The sequence below is a fragment of the Pseudorca crassidens genome, chromosome 10, assembly GCF_039906515.1.
Source record: "Pseudorca crassidens isolate mPseCra1 chromosome 10, mPseCra1.hap1, whole genome shotgun sequence".
Classification (NCBI taxonomy): domain Eukaryota; kingdom Metazoa; phylum Chordata; class Mammalia; order Artiodactyla; family Delphinidae; genus Pseudorca; species Pseudorca crassidens.
Window position 1 is genome coordinate 79,992,412 of NC_090305.1, and position 25,965 is coordinate 80,018,376.

General features: G+C 46.5%; 1 protein-coding gene across 6 annotated transcripts in view; it reads left to right on the forward strand.

Annotated features, from left to right (window-relative positions):
- The window catches only part of PTPRG (protein tyrosine phosphatase receptor type G), a 725,670-nt gene that overhangs the window by 629,500 nt on the left and 70,205 nt on the right, over positions 1-25,965 (forward strand). For 3 of the 6 annotated variants that reach the window (XM_067755032.1, XM_067755030.1, XM_067755036.1), the window contains 2 exons: positions 5,630-5,762; positions 24,012-24,098. In XM_067755032.1, the coding sequence (XP_067611133.1) occupies positions 5,630-5,762; positions 24,012-24,098 (220 nt within the window). The remainder of the gene's footprint in view (positions 1-5,629; positions 5,763-24,011; positions 24,099-25,965) is intronic. The other 3 variants (XM_067755034.1, XM_067755033.1, XM_067755031.1) reach the window with 2 other exon arrangements.

A 25,965-nucleotide genomic window follows, 5' to 3' on the forward strand; every position in this document is an offset into this window, starting at 1 on the left:
CTGCCAGTTCACACAACCCATGGCAGGCAGGAATCAAAGGGCTATGCCTGCTGGCAAAACCAAACCAGCTGGACAAATCAGAGATGGAGGCGAGAAGGAGGTGCATTAACCCAGAGGTCCTGCACTTGTCCTGGTGTCAGGATTCGGGCATCACAGAGAGAGGCAAACCTTCCAGGAGCAGGGTGGCCAGGCTCTGCTGGACCTTTCAGGAGGCAGCTGGGATACAAGTGAAGCTCTGAATAAAAGTGAGCTGCTCCTAACAGTTGGGAGCATCTAATTTTATCACAGTCAGCGCCGTTGCTTGGTTCCGTTGAAAGGAAGAACGAACGTTCTCTGGACGCGGGCACTGTGACCAGTCTGGCTTTCTGAGGATGCAGCCCGTGCAGTCACACAGCCCTGTGCTCAGAAGGCCCTGTGTTCGCCTTCATGTTCTGCTGTCGTTTCTTGAAACTCTTTCATAATTTCTGATCAAGACGCCCTGTGATTTCGTTTTGCATCTGGCGCAATCTGCTTTGCACAGATTATCTCATTTCATCCTTCGAAGTCCCCTGAGAGGTGAGCGTTATCATCTATTTCCCTTTGACAGAGGAGCGACCAGAGGCTCAGAGACAGGCAGTCACTTATCCAAAGTCACACAGCTAGAAAGGCCTAAGCCAGAATTTGTAATCAGGTCTGCCTGACTCTGAAGGGCAGGATGTTGGTTTCTCTGAAAAGCTGATAGTATGTTCTAGTCTCTGGGGGCCTTGGTGTGGGGAAGATTGTCAGGAGACTGAAGCAAAGGAGGAAGAGAGTGTATACCCAGCTCAGGCGGCATGTTAGGTGTCCCTAGTAGCTTCTGGTAGTTCACTATTGGATTCTGCTTTCTCCTTTGAGGGCCTGCTGGGCCACAGATTGAGTCAGGCAGTGGGACAAGCGTCTCTCCTGAAGGATGGCAAGAAGCGTAGTGCAGTCTTGTCTCAGGGCAGACTTTGAGGTACTGTCTCTTCGCTGGTGGTCTCCTCACAGGCAGCCCTCTGCTGCTGATGTCCGTAGAACCCATCTGAGGTTCTGTGTGGTTGCCACCCATGCCCTCATTTATTCCAGGGGGATTCCGATTCAGCAGACACCCGATGAGCACTCAGCATCTGCCTGGCGCCGTGCTAGGGTGTTGAAGAGGGAGAGGATGCTGGTGGTGATGGTGATAATTAGTGATGCTGTGGGTGGTGGGTGGGGATGGTGATGACCGTCATCACAGTTGATAATGTTAACCAGGTGCTATGGTTGCCAGGCAACATGCGAAGTGTTTTATTGCATTAGCTCGTGTAATCCTCGCGCCACCCACGAGGTAGTGAGCAATATTATTATTTCCACTTACAGATGAGGAAACTGAGGCCCAGAGAGGTTAAGTAACTTGCCCAGAGTTGCATAGCTAGTAGGAGACAGAGCTTTATTACTGTTCTATATACAGAGAAGATCAGCCCTGCTTTGGGGGACCTTACAGTAAGTAGTAAAAGGGCACTTGTAGGGCTTCCCTGGTGGCGCAGTGCTTGAGAGTCCACCGGCCGATGCAGGGGACACGGGTTCGTGCCCCGGTCCGGGAAGATCCCACATGCCGCAGAGCGGCTGGGCCCGTGAGCCATGGCCGCTGAGCCTGTGCGTCCAGAGCCTGTGCTCCGCAACGGGAGAGGCCACAACAGTGAGAGGCCCGCATACCGCAAAAAAAAAAAAGAGCACTTGTAATTGAGTGTGATGCGTGCCGTAAAAGAAGTGCACAGTGACAACCACCGTGACGAGAATGAGAGTATTTACTTAGCATTTGGTCAATGCCGGGCACACGTCTAAGCGTTCTACGTGCATCTTAAGTTTTCCCACCACCTCTATGAAGTAGGTTTTTTTATCCCATTTTATAGATGAAGAACTCCAGGCCTAAACTGATTTAAGTTATTGGTTAGAGGTCACGTAGAAGGTGGCAGAGCCAGGATTTGAACCTGTGATCTTTACTCTGCCCTCCAGAGCACAGACCGAGGGTCTGGGGAGGCTTCACAGAGAAGGTGGCACCTGAACCAGGACTGAGGAATGAAGAGGAGCTTCTGAGGGCGGGGTGGGAAAGGTGTTCCTGGCAGTGAGATCAGCAGGGACAAAGGCAGAGAGGTGGGCCCATGGCCCAGCATGGTCACTGGGTGGGTGGGTGTGACCGGAACCCATTGCAGGGGGCGCAGCAGGTGATGATGGGGCGGGAGGAAGGCCCACTCGTGAAGGGTTTTGCTGTCCCTGAGGGCAGTGTGGGATTCCTCAGGAGAGTGAAGGGCACGGATTCCACATGACTGTGTGGCCATGGAATGAAATTCCGGGCTCCTGGTACTGTGAAGACAAAGCAGTACTGTGTATTTTAACATGAACTCAGCTTTCTCATGCCCGCATGGAAATCCACGAGCACTCCTATATTTGCCTGACCTTTATGTAAAAGACCCGGGCAAATCCGGCTGCCGGTCATTAGTCCAGGCCAAGATTAAAGTGCTGTCAGAATCATTTCCTTAGGTCTCTGTCTCACACTGCAAGGTGTTGCCAGCCTGAGTTCTCCTCCATAGAAACCGCCACTTCGGGGGCTGTCCAGAGAAGGATTTCTGATGTGTTCATTACTCCATCCCCTCACAAAAACGACAACAAAAAACCTTACACATGGGCTTCCCTGGTGGCGCAGTGGTTGGGAATCCGCCTGCCAATGCAGGGGACGCGGGTTCGTGCCCCTGTCTGGGAAGATCCCACATGCCGCGGAGCGGCTGGGCCCATTGAGCCATGGCCACTGAGCCTGCGCATCCGGAGCCTGTGCTCCGCAATGGGAGAGGCCACAACAGTGAGAGGCCCGCATACCGCAAAAAATAAAACCAAAAAACCTTACACAGCGCCATGAAATATTAGAAAGAGAAGTAGCTCAGTGGGGAAACCTGAGGGACAATTTTGGCGAAGGGTCCTTTTCAGTGATTGAGGATGAGAAGGACCTGGGGTTTGCATTCGGTCTCCTCCCCGTAGCTGCCTACTGTGTAGCAGCTCAGGCAAGAATCCTTTTCTGTAAGAAGGCAAGGAAAGAAAGAAGACCCTGGGTATGCAGGGGCTTCCCACGGCGGATAGTGAGCTCCTTGGACGTGTGGCCTGTAATGTCATCCCTCCTGCCATATTTTCCATTAACAGGACCACCCGGGCTTGGGGATTCCCCACTGCCAGCCAGATTATTAGCTGGCTGGGCTGCCCCCTGCTGGAGCCCTGCAAAATTGTCCTCATTTGCAACTGTGGTTTTTGCCGCACGTGTGTTTACACATTCTAACCCAGTTAACTCATACCACGTAAGAGCTACATAATCAAAATCCCATAAATTCCTAATTAAAATCCCTGCTTTATCTAAAGATACAAGAACAATGGGGGAAAGTGTGGCTGGCGGCCAGAGCTTTGCAATTAAAGCATTATATCGCGGGACAGACTGCACATCTGATGCTGGTCTGCCTCAGCTTACAATACTGCAGTGATTGCCACTGCAAGCCCTGGGGCCTAAAAGCGGTGCCCGTAATTCAGCCTACAGACCCTGGCTGAGGTGGCCTCTAGCACTCCATCTTGGCGGCCCCCCTTGTTCTCCTACCCCCCCCCCCCCCCCCCCGCTTCAGTGCACTCTCTCCAGAACACATCTGCCCTTGCCCTTGGCCTGGCTAACTCCCCTTCATCCTTCAGCTCCCACCCGAACGTCAGGAAGCCTCCAGAATTCCTGGGCTAGGACAGCTGTTCCCCTGTACCCGTTGTGCTTCCCCTGGCATCACTTTCATTTTATTCTAATTGCTTGGTCATGTGTCTGCTTCTCCCCCTGTAAATTCCTGCCCCACGGGCACAGGGTTGTTCCTGTCTGATGTTCTGCTGCATCCGCCTCCCGTAGCACCGTGCCTGACACACAGTCGGGGCTTGACAGATAGCTGCCTGATGAAAAATTGTGGAGCGAGGGATATCGAGAAATGGGCTGGCACAGTTAGGAAGGCAGTTTATAAACCGCCAGCTGCCCTGCTGTGATTTTTAATCAGAGTGTGCCTCACTTGCCTGCCTCTGTGTCTTTTTACCTGTGAGCTGGGCATAAATCTGGCCCTGCCTGTGCATGAAACAAAGGAGAGCATCAAGGTCCAGTACATTCGAGGAAACCCAGTAAAAACCCTGTAACCCGTTTCTGCTTCACTCCAGGTCTTGCCTCCTTAGCAGTCTCCTCCCAGGGACAGTTATCTCTTTCCTGCTCAGCCCACCTCCTCTCTCTTGGAAACGCAGCCTGATTAGCCCTGCATTTAGTCCATCCAGCAGACGGACGCTTGCGGCTGGCTGCAAGCTGGCCTCGTTTCTGCAGAGCAGGAGGAAACCTTGCTGAGCACGGGTCAGCCTGCAGCCAGCTGGGGATGATTCCGTGGGCTTCTCGCGGTCATAGCGAACCTTCGCTTTCTCGCCGCGTGCCTCTCGCGACCGTCTCTGTGTACCTGGGCTCTTTCTTCCCAGCCCCGCACCGCGTCTGAGCTTCATCCGGGCTACCTGGAGATTTCCAGGTGTTGACTCCACAGTTCAAGAGACTAGGTTCTCACTTGAGGCTGCTGGGGACTTGTGAAGATCCTCGGGGCCTGAGAGAGACAGGAGGAGCTGCTGGGGTAAGAGGCACTGGCTGACCCGAGAGAATCCTGGACCATTTCACAAGCTTCCCCGGTTAACCCCTGCACCGGCTGCCGTTGAGTAGCCAATGTGCACTCGCAGGACAGTGAGGCGTGGCGGCCGGTCCGAGAGCTTTTAGAAGGATGGGGAGAGGGGACGGCTGGGAGATGAGATCAAAGGAAAAGCTTTTGAACCATATTTGAGGAGAAACAGGATCTCTGGGGATCTGGGTGGTGGGAACTGGTAGGCAGAGGAGTCTGGGTGCTCCTTCTGGGATGTGCGGTTGCTCAGACTTGGAGTGGCTCGTTGAGATTCTGGGGTGAGAGTACCATTGCCTTAGCTTGAGTCCTGCCCCTCCGCTTGGCCAGGAGCCTAGGGGGGCCCACACTTGGACAGTTGTGCCACCAGGACTGTCTTTTGGGGAGAGGTGGTCTCCCACAGCAGAAATGGGTGCAGTTACTAGAGGAAGGGGTAACAGATGCTAAGCAGACAAAGAAAGACATACCCATTGTGGTCACAGCCGGTCATCTTAGTAAAACCCACCGCTGCCTCCACCCCTCCTGCCTTGGCAAACCTGCAAGGCTCCCCCGCCTCTTTCCACAGGCAAGTTTTGTGCTACATTCCGACTTGAGCACATTCGTTCAGTGTATCCAAAGGGCGCTCAGGGACGGTACGGTTCTTGGAGTGAGGCTGGGTCTCTGTCTTCCGTGCAACTCTTCTTAACAACGTCTTGAACGCTACCTGCAAATCCATCCCACTGGCGATTACAGGGTGCAGCCTGCAGCACAGGTCCCATGTGGCTTGGGACTCGGGGGGAAGCAGTGTGGGCTGCAGGTTGCCCCTCGTCACCAGGTAGCCTTGTTCTCCAGAAACCACCCAAAACTGGAGCAGAAATCCCCATCGCACTCTGGCTCCCCAGCCCCCCCCCCCCCCCCCCCCCCCCGGCTAGCCTCTGCCCTCTAACTGGCGTGGTTTCTCTTTGCAGCAGAAAAGAACACCTCGGGAATGATAAGCCGCCCTTCTCCAGGGAGGATGGAGTGGATCGTCCCTCTGATTGTGGTATCAGCCTTGACCTTCGTGTGCCTCATCCTCCTCATTGCTGTACTAGTTTACTGGAGGTGAGTCAGCCAGGCAGCCCTGACACAGAGGGTGTGGGCGTCGGGTTGTGCTGTCAGCATGCTGCCCTGGCGGGGGGTGGCTGGCCCGAGGGGAGGGGAAGCCCACGGCCTCTTCATTCAGAAAGGTAAGGTTGCTGGAGTGTTTTCTGGTGTCGCCACCTGGGAGATCCGCTCTATCTGCAAGAAGCCGGTGGGATAGAGCCACTACTGAGATGAAGGCGCTCATGATGGGTTTCTAGGATTTAGTGCCAAAGAGGCGACTGCTTGGGAATCAGGGAGATCGGGGTTCAAATCCCAGGCCTGCTACTTGCTGGCAACAAATCCCATTTCCACTTTGAGCTTTAGTTCCTAAACCTGCAAACGGAGTTAATAAGTTTCATAGCATTTCCAGTTTCCCTGAGACCGTGCTTCGCTTTGTCGTATCCGCATAATAGCTCCTCTTGACCTGAAAATTTTTTTCATAGCCCTTTGCTGAAAATTCGGTGATAGGAAAACGTTTATCATGTTATGTGGCATTTAATAGACACAGGATAAAGATGGCTGATGGCAAGTCATCCTTATGTTAGCATCATCCTTGAACTGGTTCTCACTGCTTCCCACGGGAAGCCTGCTTGCAGCTCCTATTTAAAAGTTGTGTGTTTTTTCAGCTACACTCTCTCAGCCAGTTTAACTGAGTGAAGCAGGCTTGGCCCACGCGGCTGGCCTGGCTGCCTTCACCTGTCAGACTGATGTAGGAAGCTTCTGCCCTTTAACAAGCTTCATCAGTGATGAATACGTGTCATATTTCCCTCCCTCCCTCCCTTCTTTCCATTCATTTGATGAATTTTGAGCCCCTGTGGTGTGCCAGACACTCTTCTCTCATGGAGCTTACATCTTAGTGGGGGAGACAGGCAATAAATAAAGCAAACGAGGTGGCGGTAAGTGTATAATGGAGAAAACTAAATCTGGAAAGCAGAGGGGGGATGCTGAGGCTTAGCGGTGAGCGGGCAGAGTGGTTAAGGAAGGCCTACCTGGCGAGTGGTATTTGTCCAAAGACCTAAAGGAGGAAGGAGTCAAATGGGCTCCACCTGGGGCATGTTCCAGGCAGAGGAAACAGCATGTGCAAAGGCCCTGAGGCAGGAGTGCGCCTCGTATGTTCCAGGAATGGCCAAGAGGTGTGGCTGGAGCAGGTGAGAATGGGAGAGAGTGGTAGGAGAGGGCATCAGGAAGAAACAGGATGGAAGGGAGTTGGGTCAGGGACTGCTTTGTGGGCCATTGTAAACACATTGCCTTTGACCCTAAGAGAAGTACTGTTTGGTAGAGAAGTGTTGTGATCTAACTTCAGGATTACTTGGCTGTGCTGCAAAGACCACTGCAGAGGAGCAAGGGGCAGAAGCAGAGAGACCAGGTAGAAGACTACTGAACTGGTCCCAGAAGGAGTGATGGTGTCTCCCGTGAGGGCAGCAGTGCAGGTTGTAGAACTGATTGGATATAGATACATTCTGAAGGTGGGATCAACAGATTGCCGACAGATTGGCCTGTGTCCCTAGGTCTGTTTTCAGTTGGAAAGAACAAGAGAAGAAGGAAGCGTTCATCCGAGGCTCCCCCAGGCGTCTAACTATAGCTGCGTTAGTGCTACAGACCAGCTAGATGATGGGTTATATTGTGTTTCAGGGTGAGCCTGGAAACACTAGACTCACCTCCATGCCGTCCTTTCTCCAGGACAGTGGTTTGCAAACAAATAGTTGTCTGGAGCCTGTTAGTAACTGGGAGGCTGCCTAACGTGGGTTGAACTGAGCACAGAGAGGGAACGAAAGGTCTGCCTGCCCTCCTCTTGGCTCCTTTTGGTGCCGTGTGGTTTTAGTTGCAGACTCTCCCCACAAAGGAACACAGAGAACCCACAGCTGCCCCTGGCTGGGTAACCCTAGCAACCCCAGTGTGGAAAAGTTCCTGTTCCAAATAGTTCTAGCAAAAACCTCAGGGTTGTTTCTGGTTGGCCCACCTTGGCTCTCTGCCTACCTGAGAACGGATCACTCTGACCAAAGCAGACCGTGGACATTTGGCCAAGCAGACGTGTTGAGGGCAAGCTGCTTACAGGAAGGGGCTGTGTAATGTCATAAAGAGAGCTTTCAAGACCCTTACATTCAAGGTGTTTTTTCCCATTAGAAATTCACACTGTTTATATTTTTGACAAACTCAGTGAGTCTGAATAAAAACTATAGGGCTCTTTTCACTGCAATTGCAACGGGTTCATGAAACCGTTGGAAGTGAAAGCCAAGGACTCTGAATTGTTTCTCCACTAGTGTCCCTTGCACGATGTGGGTGTTTGCTGATGTTCACAGAGTCCTTTTTGAGCGCCAGCCGCTGTGCCAAGCTCTCGCCAGGCCCCATCTCCTGGGATCCTTACGACACGTTTGTATGTTCCCATCCCCATATTAAAAGTAAGGGGCAGAAGCTCGGGGTGGGGTGCGTGACTCGTGAAGGGTTCTGCAGGAAGTGGTGGGCCCTGGTTTTGAACACAAGATGTCTTCAATCTAGAATCCATGAACTTTTTGAACCCCTGAGATACGTACCTGGTACTACACTGAATCCTGTGGAGGCGGAGCGTGATGGACGTTCAGCTCTAAGTCACGTGGACTTGGGATCCGTGGGCCTGTTGTGCCAGTGCCTTACCGTTAGGCTCGGCTGCTTTCTTTGACCAGGGAAGGGAAAGGGAACCAGCATTTGTTGAAATGCCTGCCGTGGGCGCAGGAGTGTGCATTGTTCTCATCCACTCCTGGTCAGAACCATTTCTGTTCCTGCTGACAGAGAGAGACCTCTTCCAAACTGCCTTAAGCACAGGAAAGAAAGAGCTGGTTGATGCGTGACGTTGGATGTTCCGGAGCATCAGGCCCAGCTCTTTTCGAAAGACAGAACAAGGAAAACGGGGCTCGGCATGTGCTGTGAGCCTCTTTCTCTCTCCCTCTGTCTCTGGGATCTGCACTTTCTCTGTCTGTCTGGTCTTTTCTCTTGGGGAGGCCCTCTGACTGTTTCCACATGGTGGCCTCTGGCCCATGTTGGACTTACATCCCCCCATCCCAGTGGAAAGGGAATTGCTCTCCTCCAGTAGTGCCAGTTAAACCCCAAGGTGGCATGTCTTAGAACTGACTTGGGGTATTTGCCCGTCCCCAGAGCCCTCTGGCAGCCAGCAGAGATGAAGACTTGTCAGGCCTGGGTCTTACATTTAACTCTGAAGCCCAGAAATGTGGACGTTGCCCTCGAAACCACATGCATTGAAGGTGGACAAGGGGTGGTTCCCCAAAGGGCCGTCAAGACCCAGAGAGGCGACTGGATGCAGGTGCTAGGCAGACAGAAGAGGGCAGTGCCCCTCCAAAAGCTGAGAAGTCGGAATCAAGGAGGGGAGGGATTTGCACTAAGAAAAGAGAATTCAGACTTGGATAGCAGGGCAAATGCGCGTGTAAATAGCTGGAAAGAAACAAGGCAGGCGTGTGAGCTCAGCGCGGCCAGCCTGGGGTTCTCACTAGGACTCTGGTGTCACACGTGTGTGTGTCATGCCCTGGAAAAATGAGGGGTGCTTTCAATCCTGTCTCAAGTGCAGGATTATTAAAGAGTGCATGCAGGAGTTTAGAAGGTTCAGCTCAGAGTTCTGCTATGGAATAATAAAGCTATTTTACTCTTCTGTGGGCATTGGAGCCCCTTGCAGCTCCCATTCGGCAAGCGCTTGTGGAGTTCCTGCCGCACGCTGTGCTGGGCCTGGTGATTTAGGGTTCATGGCCCTTCCCTCAAGGCCCTCACGGTCCCCTGGGCGACACAGTCAGGGAAACAAAGACTACAGCGAGTGTACGGACAGCAGTGAGCCCAAGTTGCTGTGACAGCACGCAGGCAGGACTTGCAGCAGGCCGGGGGGGCGGGGTGGAGTCAGACAAGGCTCCCTGGGGGAGCTGAGGCATGAGCTGGGCCTTGAAGCACAGCGGTCCCCAGCCAGTGAAGGAGGTGTGGCGCTGGAGAGAGAGAACCCGGCCTCTCGTAAGCAGGCACCTGTGGTTCAGTGTTGCTGGAACAAAGCATGAGGACAGGAGGGGCCCGATCACGAAGGCCCCGATGCCACTGTCATATCCTGAGAGTGATGGAAACGTATGAAGGGCCAAAGCTGCGAGAGGGCAAGACGAAAAGCGGCAAACACTGGGAAGTGAAGTACGAACACGGGCCAGAGTCAGACAGCCTGGATTTGGGGCCAGGCATTACCAGTCCCTCACCGTGTGGGTCGCCTTAGAGCATATATTTCTAACGGGAATGTGATCATCCCCAAAGCGGTGAAAATGGGTTTGGGGAAGGTGAAAAAACTTTTTGTATATCAAGCATAGACACACACACACACACACACACACACACACACACACACACACACACGTATCTAGTACATACACAGATATGCAGTTTGTCATTGATATTAAAATTTCATTGGGAGGGTGTGATTAGGGAAAAAAAGTCTATAAAGGCCCCTTAGGGGAGGTGCCTATGAAAAAAAGGGGGAGAAACACTACCTTAGACAAGACTCCTCCATCACCTTCAGCGTCCTCCTCTGCAAAATAGAGTTAAGAAATGTGCCAGTGAGTTCACGTGAGGATTAGGTCTGAGCACCAGGAAATGTTCATTCCAGTGCCCGGCAGACGGTGAACATCAGATCCCTGACTGTAGAGAAAAATACAAATTCAATTCTGGGTCCTGCTGTGCCTAAAGAGAAGTCATTGTTCTCGAATAAAGAAAATCAGGTTTACAGATCTAAACAGATGCTGTCCCGGACATGTGATCATATCGTAGGACTGCACACAATTCCCAATTATATGTTCACTGCTTAACACATGGCTTGAAAATAACTTTCGGAATTTCCTTCTAGAATTCCTTCTTTTGCGTGATCTCAGTTGTGCAAAGTACTTATCCTAGAAATAGCTGAAAGTTGCCTGTTGGGAGCTAAGGATAGTAGAAATGTGGGTGAACCTACCGAGCAGAACCACTTTGGGCCAAAAAAGGGAAGTGCGGGGCTTCCCTGGTGGCGCAGTGGTTGAGAGTCTGCCTGCCGATGCAGGGGACGCGGGTTCGTGCCCCGGTCCAGGGAGATCCCATATGCCGCGGAGCCTGTGCGTCCGGAGCCTGTGCTCCGCAACGGGAGAGGCCACAACAGTGAGAGGCCCACGTATCGCGCAAAAAAAAAAAAAAAAGGGAAGGGCGACCATAAAGCTAATGATTGGTTTGGGTGATACTCTTAATGGGCTTGGAGACAATCCCAGAGGAGCTCACCCTAAGTAACTAAAGATGTGACCCCACCCACGGCCCTGTCCCTTCCGAAACAACACTGAGGCAGGGTGGTCAGCCTGGGCAGCGCTAGCATCAGCTGCTAGAGCTGCTGCAGGAGATACCCCCACCCCACCCCAGCCCGCCACCCAGTGGCGTAACCACACGAAGCTGAGTCCTCACCGTGTGAAGTGTGAGGGGGTTTGGGCAGCCCTTTCCCACCTGGGGTGGAGAAAAAATTGATAGAAAAATCGACGAGGCACCTAGCTTTCAACTGCACGGCCCGGGAGTGTAATCCTCCACTCCTGTTTGCTCCCCATTGGCCACAGATGGCCCCTCAGCCCCAAGGACACACGATAAGTTGGGGAGCGCACTGATACTCGTGGAGCACAGCCAGAAGTATCCTTAAATATTTAGGCCCTTTGGCATCATTGGGTTAAGAGTATGTTTCCTGAAAGGGACCTCTTTGGAGGCCAATTGTTAGTCTCATTACATCACATTTGGCCAAAACTAAAAAATATAGGTAGAGACCTCGTATATTTCTGGTCAACTGGAAGATATACAGAAGTCTTTTGGGAGCTATTTGAGCAGCATTTTTACAGGCAGCAACATGAGTTTGTGGGAGAAGTTTATTTTGAAATACGGTTGGCTGAGATGTTACAGGTAAGGTCTCTCTCCGAGTCTCCTTGCAAAGGTCTGCCTTGAAGAGATGTAGTAAAATCTGTAACAATGCAGAAGGTGCTGTAAAGCTAGGAAGAAACATGCAGAGCGTTTTGGCACCAGGGTCAGGGCGGTGGGACAGCTAATAAAGATAAAATCAAGGAAAAATCAATAAGCACTTACCACTTGCCTCCTTTTATAAGTGGTGCCCTGTGTGTGCCTTTTAAACAGTGTAACCCATACCAACATGCGACGGTGCAGAGCTGTAATCGTTTCAGTTGAAATGAGGGAGAAGAAATCAATTCAGTACTTTTTAAAGTGTGCCATTTTGGCCCTGTTCCCGAAGATGGTAACAAAACGCACCTTTTGAATGACTGCAGTCAGAAAGGCCGTTCCAAGAGCTCCAGCCCCCCGTCTTACCAAGACAAGCTGTTATATGGCATTAATGTGCTGACGTTCTTGAAAAAGACTTGGAGCAGCACAGCTGCTGCCACTCAGAAGAGGAAATTTTGGAGAAGGTTTCTTTGTGATTTTTATAATTTGAGGTTGATGCTGGGAAAAGAGCTCTATACAGGGTGTCCAGTCCGTATGCTGGGGCATGCAACTTGTTTATTTATTAACTTGTTCCATAGAATACCTTAGCAACTGTGAGCGAGACATGAGCGTCCACTTCGAATTGTCAGTATTGTGAAGATATTTTTAATTCTTTTTTTTCCTGTACTCTTGAGGAAAATTGCTTTGAAGGTAGCTCTTCTCTCTCTGATGAGCAAAGAAAGTCTTACCCTGACATGGCTTCATATATCTTAAGGCCTGAACAGCCAAGAATCTCTTCTTGAGTATTCACCATAATACACATGTGCTAAGCGGATTGACATTCGAATCCTTGGAATTATTACATCCATTTTGCAGATCAGAAAACTGAGGCTTGGTAAAATCATAAGTCACAGTGTTAATCTTTGGTGGATCCTGGATTTGAACCTAGCCACTCTGACTTCATTGCCCACTGTGTTAATCATTACATTGTTTTGCCTAGACGGGGAATAGCTTGTCTGGAGGCATTTACTTCCTTCCACAGCCTGTTTTTGTAGCACATGTTTGTGTGTTGAAAAGATCCTATGTTTTGGATTTGCCAAAAACACAAAGGAGAAAACTTGAGGACCAACTATATGTATTTTCAAGTGTTTTAGAAGCCAAATAGATTTTGATGTTGAATAATATCACCTGTCTGTTCTGTTCTTAGTTCCAGCTAATCAGTGCTATCGTACCTTGATGACAAATTGAGCATCTTATTGACCGTAATTCTAGCTTGGGAAAGAACTTTCCAGAAGTATAAAACAGCTTTTCTTCTCACACTCAGATAGGGCTGAGCTAACTACACAGACTCTGGAACAGAAAATGGAAACTCAAAGTGGGAATTGTAACATCTAACCCAGGTTTGTTGCAGTTTGGTATTAGAAGGATTTCACTTTCTGATCTGAGAAATTCACATCCCTCTTCAGCCCATGACTGAGCCGTCTGTATATTCCGTGGTAAATCAGTCAACACCAATTTAGCTTCATAGGCAGATAGAAGAAGGTCTCTCTTTTACTCTCATCTTTAGATGTTCAGAAATTTTGCCCTCTGTTGGTGTCTCCTCATTAAGAATGCTGTTCATGAAATCAAGTGCATTGTGTTGACACTGCAATTTTTCTCTTCCCTGGATGTTCGGGGGAGACAGCGTAGTAAATAGGAAGGGACACAAACCACAAATGTGTGTGGGTTTTGAGTTGGCATAACCGAGCCTCTGGTACACAAACAGATGCGTGTCAGGTCAAGTGTGGGCAGGCGCTAACACCCTTCTTGATGGAGGAATGGCAGACCACGTGTGCCCAGCGGAGCTCGCATCCCTCCTGGATTCCACAGTAGCAGCCGTGACACTCAGAGCTGCTGTGAGCCGGGCACACGCTCTGCGCCCATCTGCTCTAGCAGCGGGCGCTTCCGTGCGTGCTCTCTGATGACTGGATTTGGTTTAGATGTTTGCCCTCCCCCCCTCCGCCCCAGGAAAGTCACAAAGGAGATGGTGTAATAGCAGTGATACCTCCCATGCGCGTGACTGTGGACAGATAGCAAGGGGGAAACATTGTCAATCACGACAGTCAATGATGGTGAATTAACATGAAGCAAACATGACATGACTTAATCCTCACAGCAGCCATGGGTGGTGGCCAAGGTGGCGGGGACTGCATCACCTTCTTCCAAGGGAGAAGACAGCGTCCGGAAGCGGGGACTTGCCCAGGATCACAGGCTAGTATGTTTGGGAAGTACAGTTGACCTCTGAACAAGGCATCTTTGAACTTCAGGGGTTGACTTATACTCGGATTTTTTTTCAGCAGTCAGCACTACAGTACTATACGACCTGTGTTTGGTGGAATCCATGGCCTCACAGATGTGGAGGAAATGTGAATATGAGGGCCAACTACATTATATGCAGATTTTCGACTGTGCAAAGGTCGACACCCTAACCCCCATGTTGTTCAAGAGTCAGCTGTATTCACACCTAGGGCTTTGTTTTGTTTTGTTGACCTAAGACCCTTCACAGCTGGCTCGTGTATTCCTTCCTTCATGTGTTCATTCAAAGACATTTCTCAAGCATCTAGTTTGTGTTGGGCACTGGAGATGCTGCGAGGAGACGGAATTCCTGTCTCAAGGAGCGTGTAGGTTAATGGAGGAGATGAGCAGGTAAACAAAGGTTATCCCAGATAGAGGTCAAAAACTGGCGGCCTCCAGGTCTGTTTTATGTAGCTGACTTCTTGTTTTTTTGGGTTTTTTTAAACATTCCCTCCCTCCCTCCCTCCCTCCCTCCCTCCCTTCCTTCTTTCCTTCCTTCCTTCCTTCCTTCCTTTTTTGGCTGTGCCATGCAGCACACAGGATCTTAGTTCCCCTACCAGGGATCGAACCCGTGCCCCCTGTAGTGGAAGCGTGGAATCTTAACCGCTGGACTGCCAGGGAAGTCCTGACATCTTGTTTTTTAAAATCTGAATTATTTTGAAAATAGGAAGATTTTGCTTAAAACCCCAGCTGTCTGGGTTCTCGTGATCAACAGGGAGATCGACATCACTGTTCTCACATCCCCTCATGGCACTAGTAGGCTGCACAGAGCCAACTGTGGTCCCCTGCTCGCCAGTCTGCCCGTCCCTGCCCTTCACTTAAATGTGCATTCTTCTATGCAAAATAAAGTCCACTTTTGTGGGCAGGCTCAGATTCTTTCTGAGGGGATTTGGGGCACATACACAGGCATTGGGTCAGACCAAGCTGCTTTTCTGTATCTCTTGTGAGGGAGGGCATGAGAATCAAAAGATGGGTTTGCATGCAATTCAAGTCTAGAAAAAGCCAAGCTTCCCAGTCGTACTTTTTGGTGGCTTTGTGTGATCACCTTTATCTTTTCTGTAAACAGACCACTCACGGGGCCGCCTGTATTCTGGGCATGATTCTTTCTTTTATAAACTGGTAAACTGCCCATGTCACTCATCTCTCTGGGGAACCTGTACCTGTAGTTATAGTTCAAGAAGGTTTTTTTTCTTTAATCATTAGGAATAACTGTTACAATCCAGCTCGGCAAAGCCTGACAACGTGTGGAGCCAGTGGGGAGAAGAATGCACATTTCATGATGCCGAAACGTGCTTGCCTCGGAGGGTTGAGTTTCTGATGACATGGTGGTGTCTTGCTCTGAGATGCTAGAAGCATGGGGGTAGGGAGCCTCTAGAGACCGCAGCTGTTCCTGAAGATGGACAGCTATTTTTTTCTTTCTCTGGGCAGCTCTGTGCAGGGAGATCTGGGTCACGTGGGCGATCCTAGGCAACTTTTGCTCAATAACTGTTTCCCAAATGGCTACTCAGGGGCCTTTCAGAATTCAGAGAACCGTCTGTTGTTATAGTAACCGGCCCCCTGCTGTCTAGTTGGCCCTGAGATGCCAGTTGAAGCTCTTAGAACCAGGGAACGTGTAGTCACTTAGACAAAAGCAGGGAGAGATTCACCACTAAAGGTTGCCATTTAAACACTATGATACTTAAAAGACAGGATGCACTCTGTTGAGAAGTGAATGGATACATTTTTCAGCCAAGCTGGCTTTTCAGGAAAAGGGAAACTCCTTATAATGTTCAGTCTCTGCTACATAACCATTCCCTTTCTTTGGATTTCTCTGAATTAAGTGTCCTCTCTCCCAGGGCTGATCGGGTCTGTCCTGTCGGGTTGCTCAGGTAGCCCCCTCGATTATTCAGGATGTTAGTTTTATGGCATTTGCTTCTCAGCGGAGTGTTGTCAGTTTACAGGGTGGTAGTTTGAAGCGCCTGTGATTGTGTGTGAGGAGAAACTGCGGAGATAGCCGGCTCCGCTCCAAAATTCCCGAGTGAGTCTGGCAGAATTCAGAGTAGGGCTAAGGGTTGAGAGGAAGTCTAAATATTTTAGGAAGCTGCAAATTTCAAGTTCTTATGAAAATTTGCAAAAACACTCCACACACTCGCGATTTCCTCGGATTAATGTTGGTAGCCGCACTGCGTATGTGCGTGGTTTTGAGGACAGTTGTTGTAGTTGCAGAATGTACTCAATAGAGGGAGACAAGAAGATCTGAATTACAGCACCCTCCCCTTCCCTCCCTCGCCCCGACACTTTTTAATCATTTTCCCAAGTTTTGATTCCTCCCTAATTTGGTTTCTGCGCCAAGCACTTTTACCCAACTTGGAGTCTAATAATTAACAAAATAAATGAAAGCTTGTATTAAGGGAGAGGAAAAACCTAATAGTCGAGAATTAGAGGATGTCTCTTCCTAGAAGTAGAAAACCACCAAGTAAATCAGAAGTTAACAAATGTTCTTTGAAATCACATAACTTGAATTCAGCGTTCTGCATGGGATTCATTAGAACTTCTAAAAAAGAGAACCTTCCTATATCGGAGTTAATCTTTACTGTTCTATCAATGGAGTTTGGAAAGAATAGGAATCCTTTCAGTGTGAAATGCTATAGCCCAGGTGGTTTGGGGATTAAATATAATTAAAGGAACATTTTCCAGTATGACAGAAGTGCATCTTTCAAATGCTAGAGCCAAGTCTCCAATTCTCAGGTCATTTAAGTTTTAAGGGGAAACGAAATATCAGACTTTATATTTGGTAATAACTTGCCAACTGCTACCTCCACCTTATCTGAGGAGCCCTCGTACTGTTCCACCATCTGTATTGTGAATCAGGAAAGTGTTTGTCCAGAGATGAGAGGAACGCATGGGGAAAAGGCAAAACCCCGGATTGGTCTAACAGCACCGAATTCAGAGAAATTTGTAGCAGAAGGGAGGTTCAAACAGTACCAAATAGATTCCTCCCAAGTTCGATTTATTCCAATGGTATTTTAAACCATCCTGTTTGCAGGGGAGCTTGTCAAAAGTGGAAGGACCAGAGGTCATTATTGGGTTGGTGATATCTTTTTTAAATTTTTTTTAACATCTTTATTGGAGTATAATTGCTTTACAATGGTGTGTTAGTTTCTGCTTGATAACAAAGTGAATCAGCTATACATATACATATATCCCCGTATCTCCTCCCTCTTGTGTCTCCCTCCCACCCTCCATATCCCAACCCTCTAGGTGGTCACAGAGCACCGAGCTGATCTTCCTCTGCTATGTGGCTGCTTCCCACTAGCTATCTGTTTTACATTTAGTAGTGTATATATGTCCATGCCACTCTCTCACTTCACCCCAGCTTACCCTTCCCCCTCCCCATGTCCTACAGTCCATTCTCTACATCTGCGTCTTTATTCCTGTCCTGCCCCTAGGTTCTTCAGACCTTTTTTTTTTTTTTTAGATTCCATATATATGTGTTAGCATACGGTATTTGTTTTTCTCTTTCTGACTGCACTCTGTATGACAGACTCTAGGTGCAACCACCTCACTACAAATAACTCAATTTCGTTTCTTTTTATGGCTGAGTAATACTCCATTGTATATATGTGCCACATCTTCTTTATCCATTCATCTGTTGATGGACACTTAGGTTGCTTCCATGTCCTGGCTATTGTAAATGGAGCTTCAGTGAACATTGTGGTACATGACTCTTTTTGAATTATGTTTTCTCAGGGTATATGCCCAGTAGAGGGATTGCTGGGTCATATGGTAGTTCTATTTGTAGCTTTTTAAGGAACCTCCATACTGTTCTCCATAGTGGCTGTATCAATTTACATTCCCACCAACAGCTCAACAGGTTCCCTTTTCTCCACCCTCTCCAGCATTTATTGTTTCTAGATTTTTTGATGATGGCCATTCTCACCAGTGTGAGGAGATACCTCATTGTAGTTTTGATGTGCATTTCTCTGATGATTAGTGATGTTGAGCATCCTTTCATGTGTTTCTTGGAAATCTGTATATCTTCTTTGGAGAAATGTCTATGTAGGTCTTCCACCCATTACCGGATTGGGTTGTTTGTTTTTTTGATATGGAGCTGCATGAGCTGCTTGTAAATTTTAGACATTAATCCATTGTCAGTTGCTTAATTTGCAAATATTTTCTCCCATTCTGAGGGTTGTCTTTTCGTCTTGTTTATGGTTTCCTTTGCTCTGCAAAAGCTTTTCAGTTTCATTAGGTCCCATTCATTTATTTTTGTTTTTATTTCCATTACTCTAGGAGGTGGGTCAAAAAGGATCTTGCTGTGATTTATGTCATAGAGTGCTCTGCCTATGTTTTCCTCTAAGAGTTTGATAGTGTCTGGCCTTACATTTAGGTCTTTAATCCATTTTGAGTTTATTTTTGTGGATGGTGTTAGGGAGTGTTCTAATTTCATTTTTTACATGTAGCTGTCCAATTTTCCCAGCACCACTTATTGCAGAGACTGTCTTTCCTCCATTGTATACTCTTGTGTCCTTTATCAAAAATAAGGTGACCATATGTGCATGGGCTTTCTATCCTGTTCCATTGATCGATACTTCTGTTTTTGTGCCAGTACCACACTGTCTTGATTACTGTAGCTTTGTAATATAGTCTGAAGTCCAGGAGCCTGATTCCTCCAGCTCCACTTTTCTTTCTCAAGATTGATTTGGCTCTTCGGGGTCTTTTGTGTTTCCATACAAATTGTGCAATTTTTTGTTCTAGTTCTGTGAAAAATGCCATTGGTAGTTTGATAGGGACTGCATTGAATCTGTAGATTGCTTTGGGTAGTATACTCATTTTCACATTATTGACTCTTCCAATCCAAGAACATAGTATATCTCTCCATCTGTTTGTATCATCTTTAATGTCTTTCATCAGTGTCTTACAGTTTTCTGCATACAGGTCTTTTGTCTCCTTAGGTAGGTTTATTCCTAGGTATTTTTTTCTTTTTGTTGCAATGGTAAATGGGAGTGTTTCCTTAATTTCTCTTTCAGATTTTTCATCATTAGTGTATAGGAATGTAAGAGATTTCTGTGCATTAATTTTGTATCCTGCTACTATACCAAATTCATTGATTAACACTAGTAGTTTTCTGGTAGGATCTTTAGGATTCTCTATGTATAGTATCATGTCATCTGCAAACAGTGACAGCTTTACTTCTTCTTTTCTGATTTGGAAACCTTTTATTTCTTTTTCTTCTCCGATTGCTATGGCTAAAACTACTAAAACTATGTTGAATAATAGTGGTGAGAGTGGACAACCTTGTCTTCTCCCTGATCTTAGAGGAAATGCTTTCAGTTTTTCACCATTGAGAATGATGTTCACTGTGGGTTTGTCATATATGGCCTTCATTGTGTTGAGGTAAGTTCCCTCTATGCCTCCTTTCTGGAGGGGTTTTATCATAAATGGGTGTTGAATTTTGTCAAAAGCTTTTTCTGCATCTATTGAGATGATCATATGGTTTTTCTCCTTCAATTTGTTAATATGGTATATCACATTGATTGATTTGCGTATATTGAAGGATCCTTGCATTCCTGGGATAAACCCCACTTGATCATGGTGTATGATCCTTTTAATGTGCTGTTGGATTCTGTTTGCTAGTATTTTGTTGAAGATTTTTTCATCTATGTTCATCAGTGATATTGGCCTGTGGTTTTCTTTCTTTGTGACATCTTTGTCTGGTTTTGGTATCAGGGTGACGGTGGCCTCGTAGAATGAGTTTGGGAGTGTTCCTCCCTCTGCTATACTTTGGAAGAGTTTGAGAAGGATAGGTATTAGCTCTTTTCTAAATGTTTGATAAAATTCACCTGTGAAGCCATCTGGTCCTGGGCTTTTGTTTCTTCGAAGATTTTTAATCACAGTCTCAATTTCAGTGCTTGTGATTGGTCTGTTTATACTTTCTCTTTCTTCCTGGTTCAGTCTCGGAAGGTTGTGATTTTCTAAGAATTTGTCCATTTCTTCCAGGTTGTCCATTTTGTTGGCATATAGTTGCTTGTAGTAATCTCTCATGATGCTTTGTATTTCTGCAGTGTCAGTTGTTACTTCTCCTTTTTCATTTCTAATTCTATTGATTTGAGTCTTCTCCCTTTTTTTTTTGATGAGTCTGGCTAATGGTTTATCAATTTTGTTTATCTTCTCAAAGAAGCAGCTTGTAGTTTTATTGATCTTTGCTATCGTTTCCTTCATTTCTTTTTCATTTATTTCTGATTTGATCTTTATGATTTCTTTCCTTTTGCTAACTTTGGGGTTTTTTTGTTCTTCTTTCTAGAATTGCTTTAGGTGTAAGTTTAGCTTGTTTACTTGAGAGGTTTCTTGTTTCTTGAGGTAGGATTATATTGCTATAAACTTCCCTCTTAGAACTGCTTTTCCTGCATCCCATAGGTTTTGGGTCATCGTGTTTTCATTGTCATTTGTTTCTAGGTATATTTTGATTTCCTGTTTGATTTCTTCAGTGATCTCTTGGTTATTTAGTAGTGTATTGTTTAGCCTCCATTTGTTTGTATTTTGTACAGATTTTTTCCTGTAATTGATATCTAGTCTCATAGCATGTGGTCAGAAAAGATACTTGATATGATTTCAATTTTCTGAAATCTATCAAGGTTTGATTTCTGACCCAAGATATGATCTATCCTGGAGATTGTTCATGAGCACTTGAGAAGAAAGTGTATTCTGTTGTTTGTGGATGGAATGTCCTATAAATATCAATTAAGTCCATCTTGTTTAATGTATCATTTAAAGCTTGTGTTTCCTTATTTATTTTCATTTTGGATGATCTGTCCATTGGTGAAAGTGGGGTGCTAAAGTCCCCTACTATGATTGTGTTACTTTTGATTTCCCCTTTTATGGCCTTCAGCATTTGCCTTATGTATTGAGGTGCTCCAGTGTTGGGTGCATAAATATTTACAATTGCTATATCTTCTTGGATTGATCTCTTGATCATTATGTAGTGTCCTCTTTGTCTCTTGTAATAGTCTTTATTTTAAAGTCTTATTTTGTCTGATATGAGAATTGGTACTCCAACTTTCCTTTGATTTCCATTTGCGTGGAATATCTTTTTCCATCCCCTCACTTTCAGTCTGTATGTGTCCCTAGGTCTGAAGTGGGTCTCTTATAGACAGCATATATACGGGTCTTGTTTTGTATCCATTCAGCCAGTCTGTGTCTTTTGGTTGGAACATTTAATCCATTTACATTTAAGGTAGTTATCGATATGTATGTTCCTATTACCATTTTCTTAATTGTTTGGGGTTTGTTATTGTAGGTCTTTTTCTTCTCTTGTGTTTCCTGCCTAGTGAGGTTCCTTTAGCATTTGTTATAAAGCTGGTTAGGTGGTGCTGAATTCTCTTAGCTTTTGCTTGTCGGTAAAGGTTTTAATTTCTCCGTCAACTCTGAATGAGATCCTTGCTGGGTAGAGTAATGTTGGTTGTAGGTTTTTCCCTTTCATCACTTTAAATATGTCCTGCCACTCCCTTCTGGCTTGCTGAGTTTCTGCTGAAAGATCAGCTGTTAACCTTATGGGGATTCCCTTGTGTGTTATTTGTTGTTTTTCCCTTGCTGCTTTTAATATGTTTTCTTTGTATTTAATTTTTGATAGTTTGATTACTATGTGTCTTGGCACATTTCTCCTTGGATTTATACTGTATGGGACTCTCTGCGCCTCCTGGACTTTGGTGGCTCTTTCCTTTCCTATGTTAAGGAAGTTTTCAACTATAATCTCTTCAGATATTTTCTCAGTCCCTTTGTGTTTCTCTTCTTCTTCTGGGACCCCTATAATTTGAATGTTGATGAGTTTTATGTTGTACCAGAGGTCTCTGAGACTGTCCTCAATTCTTTTCATTCTTTTTTCTTTATTCTGCTCTGCAGTAGTTATTTGCACTATTTTATCTTGCAGGTCACTTATCCATTCTTCTGCCTCAGTTATTCTTCTATTGGTCCCTTCCAGAGAATTTTTAATTTCATTTATTGTGTTGTTTATCATTGTTTGTTTGCTCTCTAGTTCTTCTACGTCCTTGTTAAACGTTTGTTGTATTTTCTCCGTTCTATTTCCAAGATTTTGGATCACCTTTACTATCATTACTCTGAATTCTTTTTCAGGTAGACTGCCTAGTTCCTCTTCATTTGTTTGGTCTGGTGAGTTTTTACCTTGCTCCTTCATCTGCTGTGTGTTTCTCTGTCTTCTCATTTTGCTTAACTTACTGTGTTTGGGGTCTCCTTTTCACAGGATGCAGATTCGTAGTTCCCGTTGTTTTTGGTGTCTGCCCCCAGTGGCTACGGTTGGTTCAGTGGGTTGTGTAGGCTTCCTGGTGGAGGGGACTGGTGCCTGTGTTCTGGTGGATGAGGCTGGATCTTGTCTTTGTGGTGGGCAGGACCACGTCCTGTGGTGTGTTTTGGGGTATTTGTGACCTTATTATGATTTTAGGCAGCCTCTCTGCTAATGGGTGGGGTTGTATTCCTGTCTTGCTAGTTGTTTTGCCTAGGGTATCCAGCACTGTAGCTTGCTGGTCGTTGAGTGGAGCTGGGTCTCAGCGTTGAGATGGAGATCTCTGGAAGAGCTTTTGCCGTTTGATATTATGTGGATCCAGGATGTCTCAGGTGGACCAGTGTCCTGAACTCAGCTCTTCCACCTCAGAGGCACAGGCCTGACACCCAGCCGGAGCACCAAGACTCTGTCAGCCACATGGCTTAGAAGAAAAGGGAGAAAAAAAGAAACAAAGAAAGAAAGAAAGAGAAAAATAAAGTTATTAAAATGAAACATAAAAAATTATTAAAAATAAAGAAAAAATTAAAAAGTAATAAAAAAGAAAGAAGAAAGCAACCAAACAAAAAACAAATTCACCAGTGATAACAAGTGCTAAAAAACTACACTTAAAAAAAAAAATTAAAAAATGGACAGAGAGAACCCTAGGACAAATGGTAAAAGCAAAACTATACAGAGAAAATCCCACTCCACCTCCTTAATTTGGGATGATTCGTTGTCTATTCATGGATTCCACAGACGCAGGGTACAGCAAGTTGATTGTGGAGCTTTAATCCGCTGCTCCTGAGGCTGCTGGGAGAGATTTCCCTTTCTCTTCTCTGTTCGCACAGCTCCCGGGGCTCAGCTTTGGATTTGGCCCCGCCTCTGCGTGTCGGTCACCCGAGGGCGTCTGTTCTTCGCTCAGACAGGACAGAGTTAAAGGAGCCGCTGATTCGGGGGCCCTGGCTCACTCAGGCCGCGGGGAGGGAGCGGTACGGATGTGGGACGAGCCTGCGGCGGCAGAGGCCGGCGTGACACTGCACCAGCCTGAGGCGCGCCGTGTGTTCTCCCGGGGAAGTTGTCCCTGGATCCCGGGACCCTGGCAGTGGCGGGCTGTACAGGCTCCCGGGAGGGGAGGTGTGGATAGTGACCTGTGCTCGCACACAGGCTTCTTGGTGGCGGCAGCAGCAGCCTTAGCATCTCATGCCCGTCTCTGGGGTCCGTGCTGATAGCCGCGGCTCGCGCCCGTCTCTGGAGCTCGTTTAGGCTGTGCTCTGAATCCCCTCTCCTCGCGCACCCCGAAACAACGGTCTCTTGCCTCTTCGGCAGCTCCAGACTTTTTCCCGGACTCCCTCCCGGCTAGTTGTGGTGCGCTAGCCCCCTTCAGGCTGTGTTCACGCAGCCAAGGTTGGTGATATCTTTACCTTCCATTAACACCAGGGATGATAGAGGTTTCTAATACCTAAAGACAGCTTTTTAAGAGCACAGTTCCCATTTCGCATTTCTTATCTCAGCATAAAAGACCTTAACAAGCCCAGATATCATTGTGTGTAACCTTTCCCTATGGAACATGCCCCCAGTGAGGCCTAATGGTGGGGTTTGTCTGTGATAGGTGGGAGGGGGGAATCGGTGGAACTCTTGGTGGCCATTTGAAAATATTGTCTGCTACACCTGTTCTCTTTTGTTTTTTGTCCATTTAGAGGGTGTAACAAAATAAAGTCCAAGGGCTTTCCCAGACGTTTCCATGAAGTGCCTTCTTCTGGGGAGAGAGGAGAGAAGGGGAGCAGGTGAGGGGCAGTCAAGCTTAAGGTGGGGGAGGGGGGTCTCTTTGGCCGGGACTGGTTTGCCGGATTTTTGTTCTGTTGCCATGGGGATTAAAGCCCGCTAGACAGCACGGTGCTGAAACTCACCTGTTCTACCCCAGCTCCCAAAAGTGTGACTTGCAAAAAATGCCAGTGCAGCTTGCGGGTAGCTGGTAGCAACTAAACTTATGTCCTACGCGTGCTTGCTTTGCTTGATTTTGCCACTTGGGGGGATGTTTTCTGTTTCTAGGATGGGGGTGCGTTCTGTGTTTATGTGTCTGTATGTCTGTTGCATCCATTTTCTTTCTGAAATTTCAGATGTTTGCATGTTTGAGAGTTTTAAAACAGAACAGTTTATGCATGCGTTTAGCCTTATAAGTGAAAAATGCCTTGTAGAAACCTAAATTTGTAGAAGAGTTAAAGAAGACGACTAGGAAGGGAAGAACAAGTAAATGGGGTTATATCGTGTGTTTTTCCATAAGAAGGCTAAAATTTAAAAAAATAAATAAAAGTTCTAGATAGCTTGAATACTTGAAAAAATTATTGTCCTGGCAAGATTTATAATAAACCTTTAGAATTCGGGATTATGTAATTTTAATCACCACACATGAGCCCTTGATAATACTTTTGTAAGGCTTATCTAGGCAAACTGCTTAATATGGTAATTAATACTTTAATATTAAATGGCCAATTAGGATAATTCACTAGTTAATATTTTGTTGTGAGTAGTCCTTTATTACTTTCAATGAACCAATTTATTGAATTTACATTAGAATTTTTACATGGAATTATTTGTCTCCATTGGTTGTGGGTAAATCAGATTATTAGATGAAATTGTAGATATCCACCCACTATAATCAGGGATACCTATGAGACGTATACCTATCTTAAGATGGTATAGTATAAGAATTATGGAAGATTAATGAGAAATTCTATGATCCATCTTCTTTTAAGGTCAACGGTGCAATTTTGGCCTTTTAGAGAAAGGCAGTAACTGCTGACTCTGGTAATGTAATTATTCTTTCTATGATCTCTTTTTACTTATTGAAGTCTTCAATTTTGAATCACATTTTCAACACTCCAAGGGTAAAAACTGAAAGAGAAACCCCTCTGTACAAGCTTTCGATTCAAAGATCTAATCTTAAGAGGGAGACCTTGAACATCAATTAAATGCCTACCTTTTATGCCCAGTTCATTATAAATATAATGTGGTTTTGACTGTAACACTTTTAAAAGCCAGCATTACCTCGTGGATGGCACAAAGATAAATGCTCTTCCAATTTCTAAGTCCTTTCCAGAAATGATGCCGTAGCCAAGTGGACTGTTAGACTGTTACTAAGTCTAATTTTTGTACTTGGCCCCAAATGTGGGAGTGTGCTCGTTAGAGATATATTTTAGATCCTGAGAGGCTATGTTTTGTTATAAAGCACTTCAGTCCCTCTGGTATCTTCTGTACTTCTGAGTGCCAGAAGCTTGGGGGAAGCACAGTTTTATGTAGGTCTAGAAGTTGAGAACTATCTTGGGAAACTACAAGTATTTATAGAATTCACCTACTTGTGAATCATGTCTTTGACTTTACTTTTTTTAATAGAATTAGGAACTAAGACAGACCTTGGCTCAGGGAGTTGTGAGCTCTCACTGCAGCTCTACCTCCTCCTGGCTCTGTGACCTTGAGTTACTTCCCGAAGCCCTCTGAGCCTCAACTGACTCATCTAGAAAATGGGTCTAGTAATCGTTCCTTGTCGCAGGGCTGTGAAGAGTAAATGAGGTAATAGGTGTAAAATGCTTAGTGCGTGAAATTTATTACCCCATTAGAAGATGAGGGAACCGGGGCTCTGAGAAGTTACTTGTC